This window comes from Plecotus auritus (assembly GCF_963455305.1).
Source record: "Plecotus auritus genome assembly, chromosome: 5".
Lineage (NCBI taxonomy): Eukaryota > Metazoa > Chordata > Mammalia > Chiroptera > Vespertilionidae > Plecotus > Plecotus auritus.
In genome coordinates this window covers 91,675,689-91,703,282 of record NC_137776.1, presented here as the reverse complement: position 1 = coordinate 91,703,282, position 27,594 = coordinate 91,675,689, and the positions used below count along the sequence as shown (strand labels likewise).

At 50.2% G+C, this 27,594-nt stretch overlaps 1 protein-coding gene across 2 annotated transcripts in view; it reads left to right on the top strand.

Moving 5' to 3' along the window:
* The window catches only part of TFCP2L1 (transcription factor CP2 like 1), a 62,450-nt gene extending 38,557 nt beyond the window's left edge, over positions 1-23,893 (top strand). Inside the window, exons 9-15 of one of the 2 annotated variants that reach the window (XM_080669002.1) lie at positions 1,204-1,258; positions 1,362-1,455; positions 6,165-6,255; positions 7,129-7,232; positions 10,084-10,226; positions 22,265-22,316; positions 23,074-23,893. In XM_080669002.1, the coding sequence (XP_080525128.1) occupies positions 1,204-1,258; positions 1,362-1,455; positions 6,165-6,255; positions 7,129-7,232; positions 10,084-10,226; positions 22,265-22,316; positions 23,074-23,120 (586 nt within the window). In that variant the 3' untranslated portion in view covers positions 23,121-23,893. The remainder of the gene's footprint in view (positions 1-1,203; positions 1,259-1,361; positions 1,456-6,164; positions 6,256-7,128; positions 7,233-10,083; positions 10,227-22,264; positions 22,317-23,073) is intronic. The other variant, XM_080669003.1, reaches the window with a different exon arrangement.
* The last annotated feature ends 3,701 nt before the right edge of the window (positions 23,894-27,594 follow it).

The following is a 27,594-nucleotide window of genomic DNA, read 5'->3' as shown; positions in this document are numbered from 1 at the left end:
GCTTGGCTGACGGGAAAGCAGCCATGCACTGATTTGCTGGTGGGGAGCCCTCCTGAGAGGCAGGTGACGGAAGGCGTGTGTATGTAGATTCAGGCAGACCTAGCTCAGATCTGCACCTTCCAGGGGCACGTCCCTCTGCCCCCCTCAGCCTCGGTCTCCCGCTGTGGAGGAGGAAGAGCTGCATGCAGGCCAGTGGAATGTGTGCCAAATGCTTGGCACTCCTCGGCCCTGAGGGGCCGCTGTGCAGGGACTGCTCAGGACCACCTGCGGGGCCCTTTGTCCTTGTGGGGAAATAGACGTGATGTGAAAGCGACCGCTGTGGCATCTTAAGTGTGTCGTTCAGTGACATGAAGTGAATTCGGTTGTGCCATCACCACTGTCCAGGGGGAAGGGTCATCTTGAAATACGTCTTTCTCTCAGTGTGTACCCCAGGTGCTCAGTTCTGCGCCCTTGAGTGAGCCCCCGAGGAAGGTCAGGGGTCAGGCCTCCCCAGGGGAAGAGCCACGAGAATGTTTTCTTCGTGGATAATGCCCAGCTAGGGTGTGTGTCCGCTGCCCAGTGATCTCCGAGCCTTCCTCTGCCCTCTCCCATCGCCACATAGCAAAGTGTTGCTGCCCCTCGTCTGGCGCTCTGCCTGGCACCGAGTCGCTGGACGCTGCCTGGGCCTCCGGACCCGCTGCTCCGCTTGGGCTTGGGGCTGGGAACTCCGAGTGGGAGGGAATTCTGATCAAACGAACCCAGAGTCTGGGCGGAGCGGCCATTGCTGGCTGGGAGAGTGTGGCTCCTCTGTCCACACCAAAGAGTTGATTAAGGATTTGGAGGAGTTGGACGGGCTTCTGCCCTCATTCCTCGGACTCAGGTGATTCTCAAGCCTCTGAGCCCTGGCCAGTGTGGCTCAGTGATTGAACCTCGACCCCTGCACCTGGAGGTCACCTGTTCAATTCCTGATCAGGGCACATGCCCGGTTGTGGGCTCAATCTCTGGCAGGGGTGTGCAGGAGGCGGCCGATCAATGTTTCTCTCTCATCATTGATGTTTCTCTCTCTCTCTCCTCTCCTTCCCTCTCTCTCTAAAATCAATAAAACAAAAATACATTAAAAAATAAATAAAAACAGCCTCCGAGCTGAGGGGGGAGGAGCAGCAGGCAGGTGAGGACCTGTACCAGCCCCCAGGCCTCGCACTCACACCTTCGCTTCCTTTGCAGCAACAGCTCACCGACCCACTCCCACCCGCTGGAGACCCTGCCCGTGGGCAGTGACGTAAGTGTGTGCGGCCCTGCGTATCTTGTCCCCGGGCCCTGCCCATCCTGGCCCTGCGGCCTGTCCCTGGGCCGCCATGTCAAGGCCCCCCCTTCTCCCGCAGCACCTGCTCCCGTCCACCTCCATCCAGGACGCCCAGCAGTGGCTGCACCGCCACAGGTTCTCGCAGTTCTGCCGGCTCTTCGCCAGCTTCTCAGGTGAGCGGCTCTGGACATGCGGGGACCTTGGAAATACGTAGCAAGGCCAGTTACCTTCCTGGATGTGCCCTCAGTGCCAGGGGGCTGTGGTTTGTCCTGGGGACCCAGAGCAGTGAGGGCCACTCACTCACACTTGCTGACCTGGGCCAAGTGCTCAGCGTCAGGGTTCTGCCCTAGAAGCTCCCAGACGAGTGCAGCTCTAAGGGAGGGTCACCTGGCACCTTATCAGCATCCCCGCACCTGCCGGTGGGCTCCTGTCTGCCTGGGTTGGCCCCTGAGCCAAGCAGGCCAGTGCACATGCGACAGGCCTCCCTGGTAGCTCTCCCACCAAATGCTGCTCATCACATTGTGTCCAGGGCCACTCCAGGAAGGTGGGGGTGAAGCCCCAGGTGAGAAGGGAAAGCTGTTCTAGCTCTTTAAAGGGTGTTTGAAACCTTATGATGACTTATCAGGCGGAAGCCGGAGCTAGGAGCTATTGGTACGAGGGTAAACTGAGCATAAGCCTTCCACCAAGCAGAGTGAGTCCAGAGGGACAGGGACGGGAGCAGGGTCAGTCCAGAGGGACAGGGACGGGAGCAGGGTCAGTCCAGAGGGACAGGGACGGGAGCAGGGTCAGTCCAGAGGGACAGGGACGGGAGCAGGGTCAGTCCAGAGGGACAGGGACGGGAGCAGGGTCAGTCCAGAGGGACAGGGACGGGAGCAGGGGCAGTCCAGAGGGACAGGGACGGGAGCAGGGTCAGTCCAGAGGGACAGGGACGGGAGCAGGGTCAGTCCAGAGGGACAGGGATGGGAGCAGGGTCAGTCCAGAGGGACAGGGGCAGGGGCAGGATCAGTCCAGAGGGACAGGGACAGGACCAGGGTCAGTCCAGAGGAACAGGGTCAGGAGCTGGGTCAGTCCAGAGGGACAGGGGCAGGGGCAGGGTCAGTCCAGAGGGACAGGGGCAGGGGCAGGGGCAGTCCAGAGGGACAGGGTCAGGGTCAGTCCAGAGGGACAGGGACAGGAGCAGGGTCAGTCCAGAGGGACAGGGTCAGGGGCAGGGTCAGTCCAGAGGGACAGGGTCAGGAGCAGGGTCAGTTCAGAGGGACAGGGTCAGGGGCAGGGTCAGTCCAGAGGGACAGGGACAGGAACAGGGTCAGTCCAGAGGGACAGGGACAGGAGCAGGATCAGTCCAGAGGGACAGGGTCAGGAGCAGGGTCAGACCAGAGGGACAGGGACAGGAGCAGGGTCAGTCCAGAGGGACAGGGACAGAGACAGGAGCAGGGTCAGTCCAGAGGGCTTCAGAGTGGTGTGACCCATCTGGGATGGGAAGGCTCAGAGGAGGGACCTGGCCTGGCCTGGATGGGGTGCGGGGAGGGCCGGCTGTGGTCTTAAGTAGGGTGGTCAGCATAGGCCTTACTGAGAAGGTGTCTTTTTTTTTTTTTTTTTTTGTAGGCATATGTTTTATTTCTCTTTTTTTTATTTTATTAAATCTTTATTGTTCAGATTATTACAGTTGTTCCTCTTTTTTCTTCCCATAGCTCCCCTCCACCCGGTTCCCACCCCACCCCATGCCCTTACTCCCCCTACACTGTCCTCATCCATAGGTGTATGATTTTTGTCCAGTCTCTTCCCACACCCCCCACACCCCTTTCCCCCCGAGAATTGTCAGTCCACTCCCTTTCTGTGCCTCTAATTCTATTATATTCACCAGGTTATTCTGTTCATCAGATTTTTTATTCACTTCATTTTTAGATTTACTTGTTGATGGATATGTATTTGTTGTTCATAATTTTTATCTTTACCTTTTTCTTCTTCCTCTTCTTAAAGAATACCTTTCAGCATTTCATATAATACTGGTTTGGCGGTGATGAACTCCTTTAGCTTTTTCTTATCTGTGAAGCTCTTTATCTGACCTTCAATTCTGAATGATAGCTTTGCTGGGTAGAGTAATCTTGGTTGTAGGTTCTTGCTATTCATCACTTTGAATATTTCTCGCCACTCCCTTCTGGCCTGCATAGTTTCTGTTGATAAATCAGCTGACAATCGTATGGGTTCTCCCTTGTAGGTAATTAACTGTTTTTCTCTTGCTGCTTTTAATATTCTCTCTTTGTCTATTGCTCTTGGCATTTTAATTATGATGTGTCTTGGTGTGGTCCTCTTTGGATTCCTTTTATTTGGGGTTCTCTGCGCTTCCTGGACTTGTAAGTGTATTTCTTTCACCAGGTGGGGGAAGTTTTCTGTCATTATTTCTTCAAATAGGTTTTCAGTATCTTGCTCTCTCTCTTCTTATGGCACCCCCATAATTCGGATGTTGGTACGCTTGAGGTTGTCCCAGAGGCTCCTTACACTATCTTCATATTTTTGGATTCTTTTTTTTTTTTTTTTGCTTTTCCAGTTGGGTGTCTTTTGCTTCTTTGTATTTCAAATCTTTGACTTGATTCTTGCGATCCTCTAGTCTGCTGTTGGATCTCTGTATATTATTTTTTATTTCAGTCAGTGTATGCTTAATTTCTAGTTGGTCCTTTTCATATCCTCGAGGGTCTCACTAAATTTATTGGCCTTTTCTAGAAAATTCTTGAAAACTTTATAACTGTGGTTTTGAACTCTATATCCAGTCGTTTGCTTTCCTCCATTTCTTTCATTTGTGACCTGTTTCTTTGTCTTCGCAATTTGGCTGCTTCCCTGAGTTGACAGAGTGGCTTTGTGTGCTAGGTATCCTATAGGGCCCAGTGGCTCAGCCTCCCCAGTTACCTGAGGTGGACACTCTTGGTGCACCCCTTTGTGGGCTGTGTGCACAGTCTTGTTATAGTTAAGCCTTGATTGTTGTTGGTATCACTGGGAGGAATTGACCTCCAGGCCAACTGGCTGTGAGGATCAGCTGTGTCTACAATGGGAGAACTTCTGTGCTGGAGACACCCTCATGGGGCAAGACTTGCTTCAGTGGGGCTTTGGTGCTCACTGAGTCTGCCCCCTGAGTGTGTCCCTTATGGATCTGAGGAGTTGTAATCTGGATGGTCCTACTCTGACCCCTGGGTACACTGGCTCTTGGATCTCCAAGAGGTGCAAATTTAGCCTCTGCCTGAGGCCACCCAGCAGGAGCTATGGAGAGATCTGCAGATTCTTCTTCTTTGTTTGGGTTTTGGAGGTGCCCACATGAGGCCCAGCTGTGAAGCAGTGCAAGCTGCTGTGGGGCCTTGGGCCTTCTTTTGGATGTTCTGGGTCTCTGACTCAGCTGCAATTTGTTAGGTAATTTTAGATTGCAAAGGGCCAGGCCATTCATATGCAAAAGCCTCTGCGCACAGCGTGGTGGGGCGGAGTCTCAGGGCGAAGCAAACAGCAATGGCTTCCCATCAGCCCTGCCCTAAGAGGCCCCTGGGTCTCAGTGTCCCTCGGTAATCGCTGCAAGCACCTCTGAGATAAAGCCGCCCTCGAGTTCCGCCTGATGCCAGACAGTCCAGTTTCTCTCCGTATGAGTCTGGGTTCCCAGAGTCTCACCCGGAACTGGAGTTCAGAACAGTTGGGAGCTTGTGTCTCCCTGAGGATTGAAAAAGCCAGCCGCGTACTCAGTTGCCATCCCTTTCCGTGCGCGCGCGCGCCTCCGTACCTCTGCACTTTACTTCTGCAGCTCCTCTGAGTCTCAGTGTGCTTTTCTATTTCCTTCTAGTTGTAGAATTTCCACTCAGCCAGCCTTTCTATGGTTCTGGATGATGTCCGTTTTGTCTTTTAGTTGTAGTTTTGAAGTGAGAAGGTGTCTTGAGTAAAGGCTGAAACGAGGCAAGAGGGCGAGCCACGTGGGTCCTGGGGATGGGGTGGGGCTACCTTTCCAAGCAGAGGAAAGTGCCAAGGCTGCCAGGAGACATCTGCCTGGTGTGGCCATGCAGCAGGGATCCAGCTGAGTGGGGCTGAGTGGATGGGGGAGAGAAGGGGTACAGAGAGGTGCTGCGGGCCCTATTGGGACACTAGACGGACTTCGGGTTTCTTTAAAAATACATGTTTTTATTTATTTTAGAGAGAGAAGAAGGGAGAGGGAGAGAGAGAAAAACATCAATTGGCTGCCTCTCATATGCCCCCAACCAGGGATCGAACCTACAACCTGGGTATGTGCCCTGACTGGGAATCAAACTAGTGACCTTTCGGTGCATGGGGTGACGCTCAACCAACTGAGCCACACCAGCAGGGTGGCTTTTATCCCCAGTGCAAAGGGAGCTATTGTGCCTACAGAATTTTACCCAAAACATCATAGTAACTGTAAGAAGTCAGGACTGCAGTTCCCAGGTCCGGGGCAGTGCTTGCGGAAGGGCTGTGGGATGCTGGGCGCACTCTGCCCCATGTGTGTGCTGGCCGCACGGTGCGTGCGGAATGGCTGCAGCCATGAGCACGTATTCTGCCTGCAGACGAGTGTGCCCCATCCCTTTAGAGGTACACATGCATTATATGCCGAGAATACAGAGGACTTGGGTGGGAGGGTGGGCAGGCACAGCTTCTGTAAACGCCTGTCCTACTGCATTTTGTGAGCAGGTCATGTAGCTTCTGACAACTTTGGGGCTGTGACCTGATGTTGTTTGGCTCTTTGCTGCTTTTTTCTCCATGGAACGTCTGGTGCCCGTGAGGATGAGGCTGGCTCCCTGTCCCCTGTCCCCTGCCCTCTGCCCCGGTGCAGGGTCTGCGGGGTTTGGGGATGGAGCCTTTCTGTGTCCCACGTAACAGGCAGTCCCACTTGCCTGCCTAGGTGCTGACTTGCTGAAGATGTCTCGAGATGATCTGGTGCAGATCTGTGGCCCCGCAGATGGGATCCGGCTCTTCAACGCCATCAAAGGCAGGTGGGTGTTAGTGTTCAGCTGGAGGCAGGGCGGGCAGGAAGCCGACAAGGCCTTGGGGCAAGTGTAGGAGGAGATGCAGTGAAGGGTGAGGGGCACGGGCTGCACATGCAGGGGAACCGGGAGCGAAGGCTGAGGCAGCCGCTGCAGCACACCGGCCACAAGGCCCCTCCTCCTGGTCTGCCGGGAGGCGTGGCCTTTGGCCACAGGTCCTCAGATGCCTGCGTGGTCGTGGTCAGGGTTCAGGCTGCCTCCTCCTGGAGGGACCGTGGGCTGGGCAGGCTGCTCAGCCTATGACTGGTTTCCGGGAGGACTGGAGCAGCAGCCCTGGCCGTGCGTGGTGCGCTTGATCTGAGGCACCGCGGCCGACAAACAAAGTTTTAAGTTGTAACTAAGGAATTTAAATGCCAGTATCTACACATGGGTAGTAGAGTGAGAGCCTGGGTTTGAACCCAGATCTGCCCCTCAGGAGCTTTGCAACTGGGTGAAGGCCCTTGACCCCTGTGAGCCTGTTTCCTCATCAGTAGGATGGGGATGGCGGTCCTTGCTCCCTGGTAGGCAGAGTGAGGATGGAACGCGTTATGCACGTAAAGTTCTAGAATGGTCCTGGTGCAGAGTCAGCCCGAGGAAGTGTTTGCTCTTGTGACCCTGCGAAATGCCTTGTTCTGGAGGTTCATGTTCTGGGCAGAGCCCCTCAGCAGTTCGGCCTGGCTGGGATTCTGCCTGACCCCCACCACGAAAGGCATTCTGCACCCCCACAGCCTTCCTTTTTCCCCGAGTCCTTCCCGTGGCTGTATCACCCTGTGTTCTGGAACAATCTGCAACAACAGAGTTTGGTCTCCCACACCTGCTATTTATTTCCTTTCTTCCTGCCAGGAATGTGAGGCCGAAGATGACCATTTATGTCTGTCAGGAGGTGGAGCAGAGCCGGGCACCCCCGCAGCAGAAGCGGGACGGTGGCGGGGACAGCAGTCTGTGTGGTGAGCTGTGAGGCACCCCCCCTCAGGGCCAGTTCCAGGGGACGGTGGTGGGGACAGCAGTCTGTGTGGTGAGCTGTGAGGCACCCCCCTCAGGGCCGGTCCAGGGGACGGTGGCGGGGACAGCAGTCTGTGTGTGAGCTGTGAGGACCCCACCCCGCCAGGGCCGGTCCAGGGGACGGTGGCGGGGACAGTGGTCTGTGTGTGAGCTGTGAGGCCCCCCCATTCAGGGCCAGTGCCAGGGTGGCAATAGAACGGAAGAAACACCAGGGTTCTCACTGAGAACATGTCCCTGATCCCCTCACTTCGGTGTCTGTAGGATAAGTTTTGCTGAACTTCATCCTGGGATTGAAATGTTTAAGGTGGAAGGCATCCCCCCAGATACCTCTGGTCCAGCTTACTTAATTTACACACTGGGAAACGGGCCCAGCGTGTGGGTGTGTCCCCCAAGGCCACTGAGGTTCTCGTGGTAGGACTGGGAGCTGGGCCTTCTGGCTCCTGGACGGGTGACACGTGGCTCGGTGGCTGTGGTCCCAGGAGCACGTCATCTTGTGACCCCGGCCGGAGGGCGTGGTTGCTGCCTGAGGGCTCAGGAGCGCCGCTGAGGGGTCCCGGAGCCCCTCGGGGCACAGGACTTCTTAGGTTGGGAGTTGCAGGCAATGTGAGAGAGGACACAAGCTTTGAGGTCAGCTGTCCTTGAGTACCAGTGCTGGCCATGCCACCTGGCGGCCCCATGTCCTTGGGCAGGTACCCTGTGCGTCAGCTTCCACCTGTGTAAAGGGAACACAGCGCCACAGCCCTGTGGCTTGTGAGGTCCAGGGAGATGAGCAGAGAGCTCCCCGCTGCGAGCCCTGCGTGCTGAGTGCAAGCCGCCCTGGCATCATGGCTGCCGTGTCTGCAGGAGCCCTGCCTGAAGGGCTGCCCACGTGGTCGCTTACCTGCTTCTCAGGAGGAGCGGTTGCTAACGTTTCAAGAGGCACAGCTGACTGGCCCAAGGTGACAGCGTTGTAAGTGGCAGAGCCAGGATCCAAACACTTGGACCCTGACGCTGGCTTCTGAGCCCTCATTGCGGCCTCCATACTTCTGGTGAAGGCCCTGGTGCCCCTGTTCTCGGCCTGGTTGGCCTGTGAAGCACAGAGCCAAGTGCCACGTGCCACACACGGGAGAGCAGCCAGGTCGGCACAGGGAGAGCAGCCAGGTCGGCACAGGGAGAGGGGCCATGTCCGCACACGGGAGAGGGGCCAGGTCCGCACACGGGAGAGGGGCCAGGTCCACACACGGGAGAGGGGCCAGGTCCGCACACGGGAGGGTGTGACCTGGTCCGCACAGGGTGTTCCACGCACGGTGCGTGATTTAACTGGTGGTGGCCTTGCAGTGCAGGTGCTGGCAGGACCCCCAAGGCTCCTAGAGGAGTGGGGACTGTCCTGGGTGGCAGAGTTGGGACTTGAACCAGGATCGCCTGATCCAGAGCCCCTTGTTTTTCCCAAACTGCCCCCCACGCTGCCCCTGAGGAGAACAGGGCGTGGCAGGAGTTCGGGAGTGGTTGGCCCCCCTCTGCTGGCTCCCAGCGTTCCTGGTGGCTGCGTTCAGCTGGGGCAGGGAAGCCAGGGACAAACAGTGAGGACAGAAGGAGCCAGCCTGTAAGTCCTTCAGTTCCTCTTTGCAGCAGTCAGATTGGTTTGAGAATAAAATTGGGAAAAGTGGAACAGGCTCTTTAAAAAATTGGAGAAAGGAGTACAAGTAGAATCCTGATATTAAAAGGAACCTGAGGAGAGAGGCCTGGAGTCGGTACTGGAGGAGCATTGCACAGGGACCACATTGCCTGACGAAACCTAATAGTGGGGCAGCCTGTTTGAGTTGTGGAAGGTGAATCTGTCACGTGGCTGGAACCTTGTGGCCTCTGCACCCACTTCAAAAGACCCACTGTGTGTATGTACATGTGTGCACGCATTTGTACATATGTAGGTGTGTATGTACATGTGTGCACATGTGTACATGTGCATGTGTGTGCACATGTATGTGCTGTGTGTACATGTATATGTGTGCGCTTTCATGTGCATGTTTATGTGTGTGTGTACGTCTGTGTGTACCTGTGCATGTTTTTAAAGTTGGGCCTCTGATCAGATGTGTTGGACCTGAGGGTTCCTTAGTTGAGGGAGGAGTTGGGAGCTGCTGGTTGAATCCAGCTGTTGTAGTTTGAGGAACTCGAGGCCTGAAGCATTAACTCACCAGGTCTCCATGCGGCCTGGCTGGCTTGGGTTTGGTGCCACCCCAGCTTCAGGTCACTGACTTTCTGACTGGCTAGTGGCGCTCCCAGGGCCCCTTCTCCCGCTGGGGCCACAGTGCCCACGCTCACTGCTAGTGACTGTGGAGAAGGATGAGGATGAGACCCTCTCTCTGCTGCCCAGTAGCAGTTGTCTTTAAATCTCTTGGCCACCTGACACCATCAGTGACCCCTGTAGACAGCACAAAGGAAGGAAGGGCCCAGGGCCCCCTCCTGGTCCCGCAGTGAGCATCCCTGGGCGCTTGTTAGAGCTGCAGATTCTGCAGCCTTCCTTCCTCCAGCCTCCACCCCTCTGTGAATGTCAGCGGGCCTGGGGTGGATCCACGAGTTCTGTCCTTACATGAGTCCCCCAAGAGACTGAAACAGCCAGAAATAACCTCAGCTGGCACCTTTCACCCGTTGATTCCAGGGACATGCCCACTGCAGCCCAGCCCCATGGATCCATCTGGGCACGAGCACCCCCACTTGCAAGTTACTGCTTTCCTGGGTGGGGCAGGGCGGGGTGGGGTAGACAAGCTCCATAAAAAGCAGGCACTTGCTCTATAGAGGCACCTGTTTCTGCCTCCTCAGTGTACCATGCCATCTTCTTGGAAGAGCTGACCACCTTGGAGTTGATTGAGAAGATCGCCAACCTGTACAGCATCTCCCCACAGCACATCCACCGAGTCTACCGGCAGGGGCCCACGGGCATCCATGTGGTGGTCAGCAACGAGGTGAGCTTGCTGCCTGCCCTGCCCTGGTGAGCTGGAGCTTCGTGTCCCAGGGAGGAGCAGCGGACCCTGCATCCTGTGGTGTCTGGGGATGACTTTAGCCCAAAGACAGCCAACAGGTCTCACCGGCATGCCACAGGCTGTAGCGGCCGCCTGGAGTGCTGGGAGGGAGAGAGTTCTAAAGCCATGACTGGGTCTGAATAGCTTTTGAGTATCCACTCCATTACCTCATCCTCGGCCAGGTGCCATGCAGGAACTGGGAGCACAGATGGCATCCTACCTTCAGGGTTCTTGCAGGGAAGGCAGAAGGCGTCAGGAGAAGGGTGCTCAGCCAGGGCAGGCGGCAGGGCCCAGTGAGAAGTGAACTGGACGGGGGTTGGTGATGGGAAGGGATGTGGCTCAGTATGGAGGAACCCTCTGCTGAATAGGGAAGGTGCCACAGCCTTCCTGGGCCGGTCACAAGCAACCCCTGGCAGGGGCACAGGTCTGATTCCACAGGCTAAGGAGGGCTGCTCACCGGGCTTGCTGACATATCGGTGTTCCTGCAAGTTGTAGAATGGAGGCTGTTAAGCCTGTTCTGTCCTGACCTTTCCTCTTAATACTAATGGTAAGGGGTGCCGGCACTATTGAGTGCTGACTGTTCCCACTGCTGTCCCAAGTGCACGTGCAGTGACTCATTTAATTATTTTTTATTTAAAAAATCTTTATTGTTGAGAGTATTACAGATGTCCCCCCTTTCTCCCCTCATTGTCCCCCTCCACCTGGTTCCCACCCCACCCCAGGCCTTCACCACCCTATTGTCTGTCCATAGGTAATGCGTACATGCATATATGTTCTTTAGTTAATCTCTCCCCTCCGTCTTTCCTCTGAGATTTGTGGGTCTATTCCATGTTTCCATGCCTCTGGTTCTATTTTATTCATTAGCTTCTTTGTTCGTTTATTTTCATTTTTAGATTCAATTGTTGATAGATATGTATTTATTGCCACTTTAATTTTCATATATTTAAAAAGAATTTTTTTTATTGATTTTAGAGAGGAAGGGAGAGGGAGAGAGAGAGAGAAACATCAATGATGAGAGAGAATCATTGATTGGTTGCCTTCTGCACACCCCCCAGTGGGGATCAAACCTGCAACCTGGGCATGTGCCCTGACTGGGAGTTGAACCATGACCTCCTGGTTCAGAGGTCGACACTCAACCACTGAGCCACGCCTGTTTGTTTACATATTTTTTAAATATATTTTTATTGATTTCAGAGAGAAAGGGAGAGGGAGAGAGAGATAGAAACATCAATGTTGAGAGAGAATCATTTATTGGCTACCCTCTGCACACCCCACACTGGAGATTGAGCCCACAACCCAGGCATGTGCCCCTGACCAGAATCGAGCTTGGGACCCTTCAGTCCACAGTCTGATGCTCTATCCACCAAGCCAAACCAGCTAGGGCTGTTTATATTTTTTATCTTTCTTCTCCTTCTCCTTTTCCTTCTCCTTTTTCTTCAAGAATACCCTTCAACATTTCATGTAATACTGGTTTGGTGGTAATGAACTCCTTTAGCTTTTTCTTATCTGTGAAGCTCTTTATGTGACCTTTAATTCTAAATGTGAGCTTTGCTGGGCAGAGTAATCTTGGTTGCAGGTCCTTGTTTTTCATCACTTTGAATATATCTTGCCACTCCCTTCTGGCCTGCAAAGTTTCTGTTGAGAAATCAGCTGACAGTCATATGGGCATTCCCGTGTAGATAATTGACTGCTTTTCTTTTGCTGTTTTTAAGATTCTCTTTTTCTTTAACTTTTGGCATTTTAATTATGATGTGTCTTGGTGTGGGATTCTTTGGGTTCCTCCTGTTTGGGACTCTCTGTGCTTCCTGAACTTGTAAGTCTATTTCTTTCACCAGGTGGGGGAAGGTTTCTGTCATTATTTCTTCAAACAGGTTTTCAATATCTTGCTCTCTCTCTTCTTCTGGCACCCCCATAATGTTAAAGTTGTCCCAGAGGCTCCTTAAACTGTCTTCATATTTTTGGATTCTTTATTTTTTTTTGCTCTTCTAATTGGGTGTTTTTTGCTTCCTCATATTCCAAATCGTTCATTTGATTCTCCACATTCTCTGTTCTACTGTTGAATCCCTGTAAATTATTCTTTATTTCAGTTAGTGAATGCTTAATTTCTGACTGGTCCTTTTTCATGTCTTTGAAGTTCTCACCTACGTTCTTGAAATTCTTAGTAAGTGCCTTGAACCTCTCATTAAGATCCTTGAGTATCCCTACAACCATTGTTTTGAACTATATCTAGTAGTTTGTTTGCTTCCACTTCATTTAGTTCTTTTTCTGGAGATTTTTCCTGCTTTTTTCATTTGTGACATGTTTCTTTGTCTCCACATTTTGGCTGCTTTCCTGTGTTTGTTTCTATGTGTTTGGGTAGAGCTACTGTGTCTCCTGGAGTTGGCAGAGTGACCTTGTGGGTTAGGTGTCCTGTAGGCCCCAGGTGCTCAGCCTCCCCAGTCACCTGAGCTGGGTACTGTAGGTGTGCCCCTGTGTGGGCTGTGTACACTGTCTTGTTGTAGTTGAGCCTTGATTGCTGTTGGTGTCACTGGGAGGAATTGACCCCCAGGCCAATTGGCTGTGAGGACCAGTGGCGACTACAGTGGAAGAGCTACTGTGCAGGAGATACCCCTATGGATTAGGACTTGCTTCAGTGGGGCTTTGGTGCTCACAGAATCTTCCCCTTGAATGTGTCACTCATGGATGTGTAGAGCTAAAATCTGGCATGGTCTGAAGCTGTCCACTTGGTGCATGGCTCTGGAGCCTCCTAGGAGGTGCAAAGTCAGCCACTGCCTGTGCCCTTCCTAGGGCCACTGGACAGGAGCTACAGATTGATCTGCAGATGGCTGCTACTTGTGTTGGGCTTGGACATGCCCAGGGGAGGCCAAGCTGTGAAGCAAGGCAGGCTGCTGCTAGTGCCAGGCCTGGGGCCCCTTATCAAGAGGTATGGGGCACACTGACATCAGCTGTTACTTGTTTGAGAGATTTTAGGAAAGTCTAAAGCCTGAGCTAGGACAGGCTGTTCATATGAAAAAACCTGCTGCAAGCAGCTTGGGTGGGGCTGCAAATGGGGTGAGGGGAATCACCAAGGTGAAGCAAACAGTGTGAGCCACATTGATGGAGACTCAGATATGGTGCCTGCCAGTCAGCTCTGTAACTGGGGGGTGGGAGGGGGGAGGGGTGGGTTGCAGGGGGCTGGGGGACGGGGAGGTCTCAGCATAGGAACAGTGACCCCTGTGAGCATCCCTGTCTGGGAGAAAGTTGCTGCCAAGTTCTTGCCCCGATACTAGACAATCCAGTTTCTTCCTCCCTGGGAATGAGTCTGAGTAAGTCTGTGTGTTGGGCCTTTAAGAGGAACTGCCTGGGTCTCCAGCAGCCTCTGTGAATAACTCATAGCCCACTTATGATGGATTATCCCATCTCACAGGTAGGAAACTGAGACACAGAGAGGCAAGTGCCCAGGTTGCACAGCTGGTAAGGGCTGGAGTCAGGGCGGGGCGGGGGGAGGATCCCTGGTAGTCCAGCTGTAGAGCCCAAGCACTGAGCCAGTAGGCTATCCTACCTCTCCTGAATTGAACCCTTTAAAAAAATAGATAGGCTGATGGGAGCAGGGCTGGAACTCTGATCCTTCTGCTCAGCCCCTGCAGACCCTGAGCCAGCTGTGGGAACTCTGAAAGCCTATGTAGAGGATTTTAGGGGAAATGACACAGGAGTGGTTGCTGGGGACATAGAGAAAATGTGGCATTTGGAATTGGACTGGTGTCCCCAACCTGGAACTGGCTCTTAGTAGCTGAGAAACCTTGGGCAAATTTATTTAACCTCTTTGAGCCTCAGTTTCCACATCTATAAAACAGGGATAATTATACCTATTGAGCAGGTAAGGATAAAATGAGAAAACTGTGTTAGATGTCAGGAGATGCTAAATAAGCAGTGGATGTTGTTGCTGACAGTGCTAGGCACTTGTTATTTTGGGGAGCAAGTGATGGACAGATATGTAAATTTGACTATGTATAAAATGTAAGGCTATTAATGGTCTGTATATTTATTTAATAAATTGTCATTATCTACACTAATAAAAGAAAAACATGCAAATTAACCATCACTCCGCTACGCCCACCAGCCAATCAGGAGCGAGTATGCAAATTAATCCAACCAAGATGGCTGCTGACCACGGAGCTGGAGCAAGCAGGAGGCTTGGGTTGCCCCAGCTGCCCGCCCTGGCCAGCCCTGGCCTCTGCTCAAGGCTACAAAGTTTCAATTATAGAAGATAAATAAATCCCAACAAAAATGGCAGCGGCCATGGAGCTGGAGTAAGCAGGAGGCTTGGGTTGCCCCCGGCGATGGAGGAAGCCAAGCTTCCCACCTGCCCTGGCTGGCCCTGGCCTCCGCTCAAGGCTACAAAGTTTCAATTATAGAAGATAAATAAATCCTAGATACTTGCTTCTAGCCAGCCCTGGCCTCTGCTCAAGGAGGTGCTGGAAAAAAAAAAAAAAAAAAAAGGAGGAGCTGGGACCTTGGGTTGCCAGGGGGTGATCAGGCCAGGATGGGACGGCAGGGGCTGTTGGGGATAAGCAGACCAGCAGGGGGGCCAGTTGGGGGTGAGCAGGCCATCAGTGGGGGTCAGTTGGAGGTGATCAGGACAGTGGGAGTTTAGAGTGAGCAGGCCAGCAGGGGGGCAGTTGGGGGTGAGTAGGCCAGAAGGGGGGCATTTGGGGGTGAGCAGACTGGCGGCGGGGGGCAGTTGGGGGTGAGCAGGCCGGCAGGCAGAGTGGTTAGGGGCAATCGGCAGGCAGGCAGGCAGGTGAGCGGCTGGAGCCAGCAGTCCCGGATTGTGAGAGGGATGTCCGACTGCTGGTTTAGGCCCGATCCCTGTAAACCGGTAGTAGGACATCCTTCAAGGGGTCCCAGATTGGAGAGGGTGCAGGCTGGGCTGAGGAACACCCCTGCCCCCCTGCCCCATGCACAAATTTTATGCACCGGGCCACTAGTTAGTAATAATCCTATACTTCAGAGCCTGTGAGGTGAGGTGAGGTGGTGTTCCTTCCTTTTTATTTAAAAAGCAAGTCACAGTAAGCAGCCAGGCAGCATGGAGCAGCAGAAGGCAGGTGTGAAAGGCCCTGGCTTCCTCACCTTCTTCCTGGAAGAGTGTACTTAAGTGTGATGAGGTGCTGCCAGGTAGTCTTATGCCAGTGGAGTGTGTGCCTCAGTGTGTACGTGCCGGTTTCTCAAACGTGCAGCCCACATGCAGCTGTACATCCCTCTGCACTTTGCTATTTGCATCACGCGGTCAGAATTCCTTCCATGTCATTATGTTCAAATCTAATGCAGTTATTTTTTTGCCCCATTTCACAGATAAAGAAAATGAAGCCCAGAGTCTCTGGCCTGAACACTTAACTTTGGACTAGCCAGGAAGGTCACACTGCCCTGAGCAGTGGGTTGTTGTGGTGGCATGGAAAACTTGTTACTTTGCAATTCAGAATGAATTTCTTCTGTGAAGACAAAAGCCAAGAATGTATGGAACCCTTGCAATTTCACTGGTCCCTGAAGGAAGGTCCTTCCCCAGCTTGCCCTGTACCCCCAAGAGTAGGCAGTTAAGCAAGTGAAGCAGAGAACAGAACTTAAATGCCACCTCAGCTAAGTAGGCCATTCTTATTCCCCGAAGTCTCCTTGCCTCTTAACCCCAAATCAATTGGAAACCTCTGGTTCTTAATTGTCCGGAGCACTGCAGGCAGCCTGGCCAGCCGCCGAGTGGCCCCTGGGGTGCAAGGGCACTTAATTAAATGAGGGAGTTACTGATTAAGCCCGTGTGGGCTCTGCCTTGGCTTTGCATGCCCAAGTGGGCGGCCGCCAAGGGACCTCGCGGGAGCAGGCCAGCAGTACAGAATAAATGTGCTTCACACATCATTAGGCCCTGCAGGGTGGGGTCGGGGTCTACAGGTGGGTGGGTTTGCAGGATTTGGGGCAGTAATCCAGACAGGCAATAAAATGTGGTTGCATTTTTTTTTTAATATATTTTATTGATTTTTCACAGAGAGGAAGGAAGAGGGATAGATAGTCAGAAACATCGATGAGAGAGAAACATCGATCAGCTGCCTCCTGCACACCTCCTACTGGGGATGTGCCCGCAACCAAGTTACATGCCCTTGACCGGAATCGAACCTGGGACCTTTCAGTCCGCAGGCTGACGCTCTATCCACTGAGCCAAACTGGTTTTGGCGATGTGGTTGCATTTTTTAAGTTAGAAAGGGTTTTGCTGTCGTATTGGCTAGTGTGTGAGTGTGGTGTGTATGTGTATGTATGTGTGTGTATTTTTAGAATTCTTTCCATTTATATAGTGGAATATAGCACACGTATGCCAAGAGTATATGATGCGTATGTGCAGTTTCAAGAATAATCGAAGTACCCAGTACCTGCCCTGAGGTTAACACAACACAGTGTTATGTTAGGAGCCCCTTGGTGAGCTCATTTCATATTCCTCTCCAACCTCCACCTGCTGGTCTGAATTTTGTATTCATCATTCTCTTGCTCCTCTTCAATGTACTGTTGAATTTTGCCTATTTAAACATTTCATGTAAGTGGAATAGTAGCGTGTGGCGTCTGCGACTTCCTTTTTCCCACTTGATGTCTTTGAGGTGTACTGCTGGCGGTCGCTGGCACTGCGGACAGCGTGGGGCCGATTGGGGTGTGGGTGCCAAGTTGAACGTTCCTCGGTGCTGTGTGTGTGCGCGCGCAGTTCTCCAGGGCATCTGCCTGGAGCACAGACGTGCCAGGGTCATGTTCACAGGCCCATGGACAGTTCTGCAAAGCACGTGTACACCGTCATACCCAGCAGTTGTGATGCCAGCTTCCGTCACTCTACATCCTGGTTATATTTTTATCATCGAAACAGCCCTATTTTACAGATAGGACATGAGACAGGAAGAAATTTGTCCAACATCACAAGGTAGTTTATCAAAATGGGAACTCCTGAGAGGTGGCTGGTGAGGAGTCTTCAATTCCTGCCACATTGTGAGATGCAGGGAGTGACACTCTGTTCAGACAGGGGTGGGCAAAGGTAGGCTTACAGCTGTTCTCATTGTCCATGTAAGAAACGTCCACACCTGTAAAATTTTTTTATGAGTTTATTTGCGCCAAACTGACAATTGACGGGAAGCAAAATCTCAACAGTTCGAGAGAATGGCAGTTTTGCATGTCATTTTATTATATTTTTTTTATGGTTGTTGTCTCCGTCCCTGCCCCCCAGTCTTTTTAAAAAATACGCTTTATTTTTTTAGAGCAGTTTTAGGTTTATAGAAAAATTATGCAGAAGGTACAGAGAGTTCCCATATCTGCTCCCCCCAACACATGCACATTTTCTTCTCATTAGTGTGGTACATTTGTTATAATTGATGAAGCAATATTTGGTATATTATCATTAACTGAAGTCCCTAGTTTACATTAAATTTCACTCTTGCTGCTGTAAGTTCTGTGGATTTTGACAAATGCATAATGTCATGTGTCCACCATTATACTCATGTACAATCACTTCACTGCCCCCAAAAGTGCCCTATGTTCTACCTCTCTATCCCTCTTCCCCTCTCCTCATCCCTTGAAACTCTGGCAATTACTGATAATTTTACTATCTAGATAGTTTTGCCTTTTTCAGAATGTTATATGGTTAGCATCATATAGTAAGTAGCCTTTTCAGACTGGCTTCTGACACTTAACAATGGGCATTTAAGGTTCCTCTATGTCTTTTCATGGCTTGATAATTCATTTCTTCTTATTGTAGAACCAGAGGCCCGGTGCATGAAATCCGTGCACTTGCGGGGGTCCCTCATCCTGGCCTGTGCCCTCTCGCAGTCCGGGAGCCCTCTGGGGACGTCTGACTGCTGTGGAGGTGGGAGAGGCTCCCGCCACTGCTGCTGCGCTCTTCTGGCTGAGCGGCACTCCCCCTGTGGGAGCACACTGACCACCAGGGGGCAGCTCCTGCATTGAGCATCTGCCCCCTGGTGGTCAGTGTGCATCATAGCGACTGGTTATTCCACTGTTTGGTCGATTTGCAAATTAGCCTTTTGTTATATAGGATATACCACAGTTTGTTTACACATGTACCTATTAGGACATCTTATTTGCTTCCTGTTTTTGTTTTGAAGTCTTTATTGTTGAGAGTATTATAGGTTTCCCCCCTTTTTCCCCTCAGTGCCTCCCTCCACCCAGTTTCTGCCCTGCCCTAGGCATTCACCACCCTATTGTCTGTGTCATGGGTAATGCATATATGCATAGAACATTTTTGGTTACTCTGTTCCCATCCCCTTGTCCCCTTCCCTCTGAAATTCGTCAGTATGTTCCATGTTTCCATGCCTCTGGTTCTATTTTATTCATCAGTTTATTTTGTTCATTAAGTTTCTTGTTTGTTAATTTTGATTTAGATTCAGTTGTTGATATGTATTTATTGCCACTTTATTGTTCATATTTTTTATCTCTTCTTCTTCTTCCTTCTTTCTTCTTCTTTCTTCTGTCTTCCTCTTCTAAAGAATACCCATCAACATTTCATGTAATACTGGTTTGGCGGTGATGAACTCCTTTAGCTTTTTCTTGTCTGTGAAACTCTTTATCTGACCTTCAATTCTAAATGATAGCTTTTCTGGGTAGAGTAATCTTGGTTGTAGGTCCTTGCTGTTCATCACTTTGAATATTTCTTGCCACTCCCTTCTGGCTTGCATAGTTTCTGTTGAGAAATCAGCTGACAGTCATATGGGCTCTCTCTCCTAGGTAACTAATTGCTTTTCTCTTGCTGCTTTTAAGATTGTCTCTGTCTTTAACCTTGGCATTTTAATTATGATGTGCCTTGGTGTGGGTCTCTTTGGCTTCCTCTTGTTTGGGACTCACTGTGCTTCTTGGACTGGTAAGTCTATTTCCTTCACCAGGTAGGGGAAGTTTTCTGTCATTATTTCTTCAAATAGGTTTTCAATATCTTGCTTTATCTTGTCTTCTGGCACCCCCATTATGCTAATGTTGTTATGCTTGACGTTGTCCCAGAGGCTCCTTATACTATCTTCATATTTTTTGATTCTTTATTCTTTTTGCTCTTCTGATTGGGTGTTTTTTCCTTCCTCATATTCCAAATCGTTGATTTGATTCTCAGAATTCTCTACTACTGCATCCCTGTAAATTATTCTTTATTTCAGTTAGTGTATGCTTAATTTCTGACTGGTCCTTTTTCATGTCTTTGAAATTCTCAGTAAGTCCCTTGAAGCTCTCATTAAGATCCTTGAACAACCTTATAACCATTGTTGTGAACTCTGTATCCAGTAGTTTGCTTGCTTCCATTTCTTTCATTTGTGACATGTTTCTTTGTTCCACATTTGGCTGCTTCCCTGTGTTTGTTTCTATGTATTGGGCAGAGCTGCTATGTCTCCTGGAGTTGGTAGAGTGACCTTGTGGAGTAGGTGTTCTGTAGGCCCCAGTGGCTCAACCTCCCCAGTCATCTCAGCTGGGCACTCTAGATGTGCCCTTGTGTGGGCTGTGTACACTGTCTTGTTGTAGTTGAGCTTTGATTGCTGTTGGTGTCACTGAGAGTACTTGACCCCCCCTCCAATTGGCTGTAAGGACCAGTGGCAACTCCAGTGGGAGAGCTGCTGTGCAAGAGACATCCCTATGGAGTGAGACTTGCTTCACTTGCTTTGGTCCGCATTGAGTCTTCTCCTTGAGTGTGTCACTTGTGGATGTGTAGAGTTGTGATCTGGTATGGTCTGAAGCTGTCCGCTTGGTGCATTGGCCCTGGGACCTTCCAGGAGTTGCAACCCAGCCACTGCCTGGGGCAGGAGCTGCAGAGAGATCTGCAGATGGCTGCCACATGTGTTGGGCTTCGAAGTGACTAAGTGCACCTAACTGTGAAGCATGTTCTCTTATTGATGTCAGCTGCTTGGGTTTAAGAGATTTTAGGAAAGTCTGAAGCCTGAACCTGGACAGGCCATTCATATAGAAAAGCCTATGCAAACAGCTTCAGTGGGGCTGCAAATTGGATGTGGTGTGGTCTTAGGGAATCATCAGGATGGAGCAAACAGTGTGAGCCAAGCTTATGGAAATTTTCCCTGTGAGCCAAGCTGATGGCTGTCAGTCAGCTCTGGGATAGGGGAGGTCCCAGCGCAGGAACCCCCATGAGTGCCCCTATCTAGGAGAAAGCCACCCCCAGGTTCTTGCCCCGATGCCAGACAATCCAGTTCCTTCCCTAATGTCTCACATTCCTTTCAAGCCGCCATTCCAGTGTTGGAGCTCAGAGGGATGGAGTCTGGGTAAGCCCATGTGCCGGCTCTTTAAGAGGAACTCCTTGGCACTCCAACTGCCTCCATGTCACTCAGCCACAATCCCTGCTGATTTTTACAGCCTGAAGTTATGGGGACTGCTCTTCCCAGCACCGGAACTCTGGGCTGGGGGGCTGGTGTGTGGTGGGGACCCTTGCTCCTCACAGGAGGCCTCCACAGCCACGATATCTCTCCCAATTAGAAAAATGCTACATGTGGGTGTTGGACCAGCCCTTTTGGTGCCTCCGTGCCCCCACCCCTCCTCTCGGTCTCAATGTACTTTCTTCTTTACTTCTCTAGTTGTAGGGCTTCCATTCAGTTAGCTTTCAGGCTGTTCTGAATGATGGTTTTCTGTATTTTAATTGTAATTTTGATGTGGTTTGTGGGAGGTGGCGAGTGCTGGCCTTTGCATATACTGCCATCTTGGTCCTCTGCACCTTAAACATTACAGTCAAAGGAGAAGGTGTAACGGGGTTACATGGAGTTCATTGGTGATCGATTAGGGAGGCAGGAGAAGGCAAAGCGGAGAAATCTCTGGGATTGGGTGAAAAGTAAAAGGAATAGACACTTCTTTTACATTGGTGGGTATAAGGTAGTTAACAGTCAAAACTAACACAATAACAATGACAATGAGGGGATCTGTGGTCTCTGCTCTGGGGAGGCTGTGCTTTGAGGGCCCGGAAAAAAGGAAATTACTTTGACATTCCAAAGGCATGTTATCAGGTATGTTATCCTAGATGCAAAACCAGACAACAGACAGGCTCAGTTAAGGTGAAGACTGGCCTTTGTCAGGGAAAAATGCCAGCCTAGGGCATGATTGCCTGCCAGGACCTCCTGCAGTTGGGAAGTTTTCATTTCAGACCGTCCTCTGAGGTTACTTTAGGTCTCTGAGTTTGTAAGGCCCCCACGCAGGCCTCCCCTCAGCTTGTCAGGCTAGCAGGTGGCTCCTTTTTCATTCACATTATGGAAAAAGACATGCAGGTTATGATTATTACAGTAGCTTTATTAACAACTAGAGGCCTGGTGCACGATTGGGGTCGGGGAGGGATGCGGCGGGGAGAGGGGGTGGGCTCCAGGGCATGTCCAGCCCGTCACACTCAGTCCCGATCAGCTGGACCTCAGCAGCAAGCTAACCTACTGGTCAGAGTGCCTGCCCCCTGGTGGTCAGTGCACATCATAGCGAGCAGTTGAGCGGCATTAGCATATTACGCTTTGATTGGTTGACTGGACAGCCAGACAACTGGACACTTAGCATATTAGGCTTTTATTATATAGGACTAGAGGCCCAATGCACGAAAATTCGTGCAAGAGTAGGCCTTCCTTCCCCCTGCTGGCCCCGGCTTCGTCAGGAAGGATGTCCAGAAGACGTCTGGTCTCATTAGCATATTACCCTTTATTATTATAGATGTGTTTCATGTACTCAAAACTCTAAACCTACTGTTTGTTGCCCACTCCTGTACTTGGCCCTCTTAGGACTCACAATCAGAACCTGCTAATTACCCACGTTTTTAAAGCACACTATTTTTTTTATCTTTTGCTACTATATACGTACAGGCTCATGTATTGTATCTGTGATAGGGACTGGAAGACCCAGTAACTGGGAAAAAGCAAAACAAAAGCAAACAAAAATGTAGTCTGGGCTCTGGGCTCCTACCCCTCGGGCTTTCCTACATGAGTTCATGGTTGAAGGGACATGGTCTCTCTCTTGCCTTTCAGATGGTGCAGAATTTCCAGGATGAATCCTGTTTTGTCCTCAGCACCTTAAAAGGTAAAGCCTCCACCAGCTGTTTTTGCTTAGTTGAAGTATGATGGCTGCACCCTCAGGGTAACATGCTGAGAGAGGGGGGCTGCCTGTGCACTGTCCCCTCTAGAGGATGTTACCGGGAATATCCTTGGGGAAGGAGAAGCACAAACTCCCGTGAAGCCTGGCCTGGCGGGTGAGGATCAGTGAGACTGGCCCCAGAGTCACTTCTGAAAAGGAAGTCCTTGGCCAGACGGTGTCTTCTCCACAGACTCAGTGTCAGGTGGACAGAAGATGCGTTTGAGTTTTTGTGAACCGCAGGCTCTAGGAAAAGTGAGCGTGGAATACAGCAGCTGGGTCTGGTGGGTTGGGGACCCGGGCGGGTGAGTTTGGGGGGGAGGTATGAAGGGCCCTCCTGAGGAAGGAGTCTGGAACTCGTGGGCCAGGAGAAGGGAAGGCAGTGAGTGTGTGGAGTCGATCAGAATGATGCTATATCGTGACAGGCCTGGGGCCGTTCACCTGAGAAACAGTGTGTGCAGAGCCTCCTTGGATGTGGATCTTTTGGTCCTTGGGCCCAGAGCTGCGGTGGGAAGGCCCATTGTCAGACAGATGGGAAGGCATGTGTGGAGGTATCTTGCTTTTGTCAGTGCAGCCTGATTTTGTGGTCTCGCCAACATTCATGATGGAGCTTCTGTGGTGCCCTATTCCATGCCTCCTGTGACTCCCCCATGCCATTGTGCCATGCCTTTCTTCCTGAAAAATGCCCAGTGTTTCCCTCTTGCAGCGGAAAGCAGTGATGGCTACCACATCATCCTGAAATGTGGCCTCTGAGCAGCACAGAGAGGCAGCTGCCTCCACCTCCCAGCCCCATGGACCCCCTTGGATGTAGGAATTGCACCATCGGAAGCTGCAGCCTCCCTGGCCAGCTGCGGCTAGAAGGGACCTTGCCGTTCTATGGAAGCCGCACACCAGCAGCCAGCAGAAACCCATGCAGACCTCTGCATGCAGATCCCCCCTGTCTCCTCTCTCCCTTGCTCTTGGCCGCCAGCTTTTGAGTGGTTCCTTGGGCCTTTCCCCACACCTGCCTCTCTAAAGAGGCCGACAGAAGTGCGGGGAGGGGGGGGCACCTGGTCTGAAACACCTTGCTCTCCTAGTTGGAGGCTAGTTCATGGGCTGTCTTGGTGCCAGTGTGTTTGTTCCTTCAGACCTCTCCCCAAAGCTCTGCCCAACCTTCACCTTCTTCTCTGGTAACTGGCTCCATGGCCAGGACTGCTGGCTAGGTGGGGGAGATTTGCCACCATCATCTGTCTTCGTGTTGATTTCCATTCTCAATGACCCTGGTGAGCATCTAACTGTCCTATTCTTGGGTGGATTGATGGGAGTGGGGTTTATTCCGTGCCTTCTTCTTTCACTTTACCTTGTTTCTAAGGATCTGCTACTACAGAGATGGGCTCACCTCTCTGCGTAGCTGTGGTGGACACCACATACGCGTGTGGGACCTGCCACACAGACCTAGGCCTGGGAGGGTGGGGAGTGGGTAGAAAGGCTATTTTGAGGCTCATTCTTATGAGTATAAAAGGGATGAGAACAAAATAACTCCTCTTGAGTTCCTTTGGTGTAATTTTATTTCTCAGTAGTCATGGGTAAGGAGGACTAGGAAATTATCGTCCCATTGTGTGACCAGATGACCTTGGCTATCACGATACCTAGCCTTCTTGGGTGCCTCACCAAATCCCATTTAGAGAAGACTCAGCTACCTGCTGCCAAACCTGCCAAGTTCCCTAAGGATATGGTGTTTTCTGTGAGGGCCCCTCACAGGAAGTGTTGATCTGTTTTCATTCGTCGGGGATGTGGTTGGAGCGTTTTCCCCGAGTTGCTGTGATTGGATCACCTTTCTTAGTGGCATAGGAGGAAACTGAATATCAGTAACTGGTACACTATGGAATTCCTCTTTGTCTTGCCTCTGTTTCCTGGGATCCAGTAATTAATACTGGCCCAAGGCTTCATCTCTCTGCTAATTTAGGTTCATCTTCCAAAGCATGATGAACCTACAACTGAGCAGGGTTTTACAGCTTCTAAAGTAGAGCTTTTGGGATATAGTGCTAGGGTCAGAGGTGGTCAGAACTGGGGGAAGCCTGGTTTACAAATGGGGAAACTGAAGCCCAGATAACATCTGCCTGATAACACACAGTGACAGGGTGATGACATACATTTATCAGACAAACCAGGGCACTTTGTAGAGTGAGTGGGATGTAATAATAATTATGTTGGGACAGCAGGGTGGTACTCTTACAGCGTAAAGACAGGTTCCTGGTTCCTTTTCCTTTTTGGAGGGGAAGAAGGAGACAATAACAGCTTTATTGAGATATAACTCACTTACCATACAGTTTACCCACTTATAGTGTACAATTAAATGGTTTTTGGTAAGTTCACAGAATGACCATAATCAATTTTAGAACATTTTCATCACCCTCCCCCCCCCGAAAGGAACCCTGTACCCTTTAGCAATCACTTTCCCACTTTTCTCCTACCTCCCCTGGTCCTGGGCAACCATGAGTCTACTTTTGATATAGCTTTGCCTGTTTGGGGCATTTTATATATGGATGGAATCAGACAATATGTGGTCTTTTGTGACTAGCTTCTTCGACTTAGCATAATGCTTTCTAGGGTCATCCATATTGAACGTGTATCAGTACTTAAGTCCTTTTTATAGCTGAGTCATAGTTCATTCAATGGATAGACTACATTTTGTTTATCCATTTATCACTTGATGAATGTTTGAGTTGTTTCTACTTTTTGGCTATTATGAAAAATGCTGCTATAAACATACTTGTACAAGTTTTATGTACACACACGTTTTTATTTTTCTTGGGAATATACATTGGAGTTGAGTTGCTGGGTGATGTAGTAACTATGTTTAACTTTTTGAGTAACCGCTGGACTGTTTTCCAGAGCAGCTCAGCGCTTTCCCATCAGCAGTGGGCGAGAGTTCTGCTTTCTCCACACACTTGCTATCGTCTTTTTGATGAGAGCATGCTAATGCAGTGGTCGGCAAACTGCGGCTTGCGAGCCACATGCGGCTCTTTGGCCCCTTGAGTGTGGCTCTTCCACAAAATACCACGGCCTGGGCGAGTCTATTTTGAAGAAGTGGCGTTAGAAGAAGTTTAAGTTTAAAAAATTTGGCTCTCAAAAGAAATTTCAATCGTTGTACTGTTGATATTTGGCTCTGTTGACTAATGAGTTTGCCGACCACTGTCCTAGTGGGTGTGAACTGATCTCATCGTGGTTTTGATTTCACTTCCCTGATGGCTAATGATGTTGACCGTTTTTTTCATGTGCTTATTGGCTATTTGTATATCTTCTTTGGAGAAATGTTTATCCTTTAATTGGTTTATTTGTCTTTTTATTATTGAGTTATATGAGTTCTTTGCATATTCTAGATACAGGTCCTTTGTCAGATATATGATTTGGAAAATTTTCTCCCATCCTGTGGGTTGTCTTCACTTTCTTGATGTTGTTCTTTCAATTTGATGAAATGCAAGACTATCCATTTTTTTCTTTTCTTTTTTAAAAAATTGATTTTAAAGAGGGAAAGAGAGAGAGAGAGAGAGAGAGAGACATTGATTTGTTGTTCCACTTATTTATGCGTTTATTGGTTGTTTCTTGTATGTGCCCTGATTGGGGTCTGAACCTGCAGCCTTGGCATATCAGGACAACGCTCTAACAGCTGAACTATCCGGCCAGGGCCTACCCATTTGTTCTTTTATTGTTTGTGCTTTTGGTGTCAAATTTAAGAAACCATTGCCTAATCCAGGGGTGGGCAAACTTTTTGACTCGAGGGCCACAATGGGTTCTTAAACTGGACCGGAGGGCCGGAACAAAAGCATGGATGGAGTGTTTGTGTGAACTAATATAAATTCAAAGTAAAGGAGCGGAGGGGAGAGCAAGAGAACTGGATAGAACAGCCGGATCCGGCCCACAGGCCGTAGTTTGCCCACGGCTGGCCTAATCCAAGGTCAAGAAGATTTATGTTTTCTTCTAAGAAGTCTTATAGTTTAGCTTTCACAATGATCTTTGATTCATTTTGAACTAGTTTTTGTGCAGGTATACCTAGTTTTAGTGCACTTCACAGATGTTACATTTTTTTTTCAAATTGAAGGCAAGACCCTCCACCAGCAAAACTCTTATGACTTGCTTTATTATGATGCCAGCATTATTGCAGTACCTCTGAGGGATGCCTACAGACGGACGGTGTGGGGTAGGGGTCTAACTTTGTTCTTTTGCATGTGGCTGTCCAGTTGTCCCAGCACCAGTTGTAGAAAAGACTACTAGAATTCCCGTGGATTCATTGCCATGGCACCCTTGCTAAAGGCCCGTGGTTCACACCTGATCCTTTTTTTTTTAAGGGTATGAGGTTGTCATTGGAAAGCTCACCGTTTCTCTTTCACAGGTGGCTTTTTGTTCTCTTTCTGCTGTCTCCCCTTTTACCTGTTTCAACAATACTGGGCCATGGCACTCTGATGTTCTGCAATCTTTCTTGGAGCACGTTCTAACATTACACACTGTTCCCCGGCAAAGGTCCATACCTGTCTTTTTTTTTTTTTTGAGGAAACTGAGTCACGTAGAAGTGGAATAACTTGCCTAAGTTTACACGGAACCAGACTAGACCTTTGGTCTTCTGACTTCCAGCCATTCAAGGCGGTGCCAGCCACTGCCTAAGTGGTGTTCCTACCCAGGCCAAGCGATGGCAGGCTAAATTTTAATCCTAAAAGATGGTAGGCTACTATTTTTTATTTCTTAATTCCAAAGGAAGGCCTAATAAAGATCTATTACCTTAAGTTTGCTGTTAGTAGAATCTTTCATTCTCTGAAATGCCCACTGCTGTCTGTTCTCCTAATGGTTATAGTTAAATTTTGTGGCTTACAAACAAGTAGAAAATAAGAAATACCAAAAAGATATACATAGTGATTTGGCATCAGACGTTTTAGCCACCTAATTCAGCAGCTTGTCCCTTCCATCAGAGTCAGATGAGCTAAAGCTGTCGGTTTTATTGTTTTTATTTTATTAAGTAAAATGCTTGGGCTCTCTCTTTCCTGTGAGCTCCGAGTCCAGCCGTGGGCCCCCTGGGCGGAGCCTCCCAGGGTCCCACGTGTCCTAGGCAGAGGCTCCTGCTCGGCAGGGGCAGTTTTTTTAAAAATTTAATTTAATTTTATTGTTTAAAGTATTACAAATAGTAGTATATATATCTCCTTTTTTTCCCCATTGACCTTCCCCCAGCCTCCCCTACCCACCGGCACATGCTCTC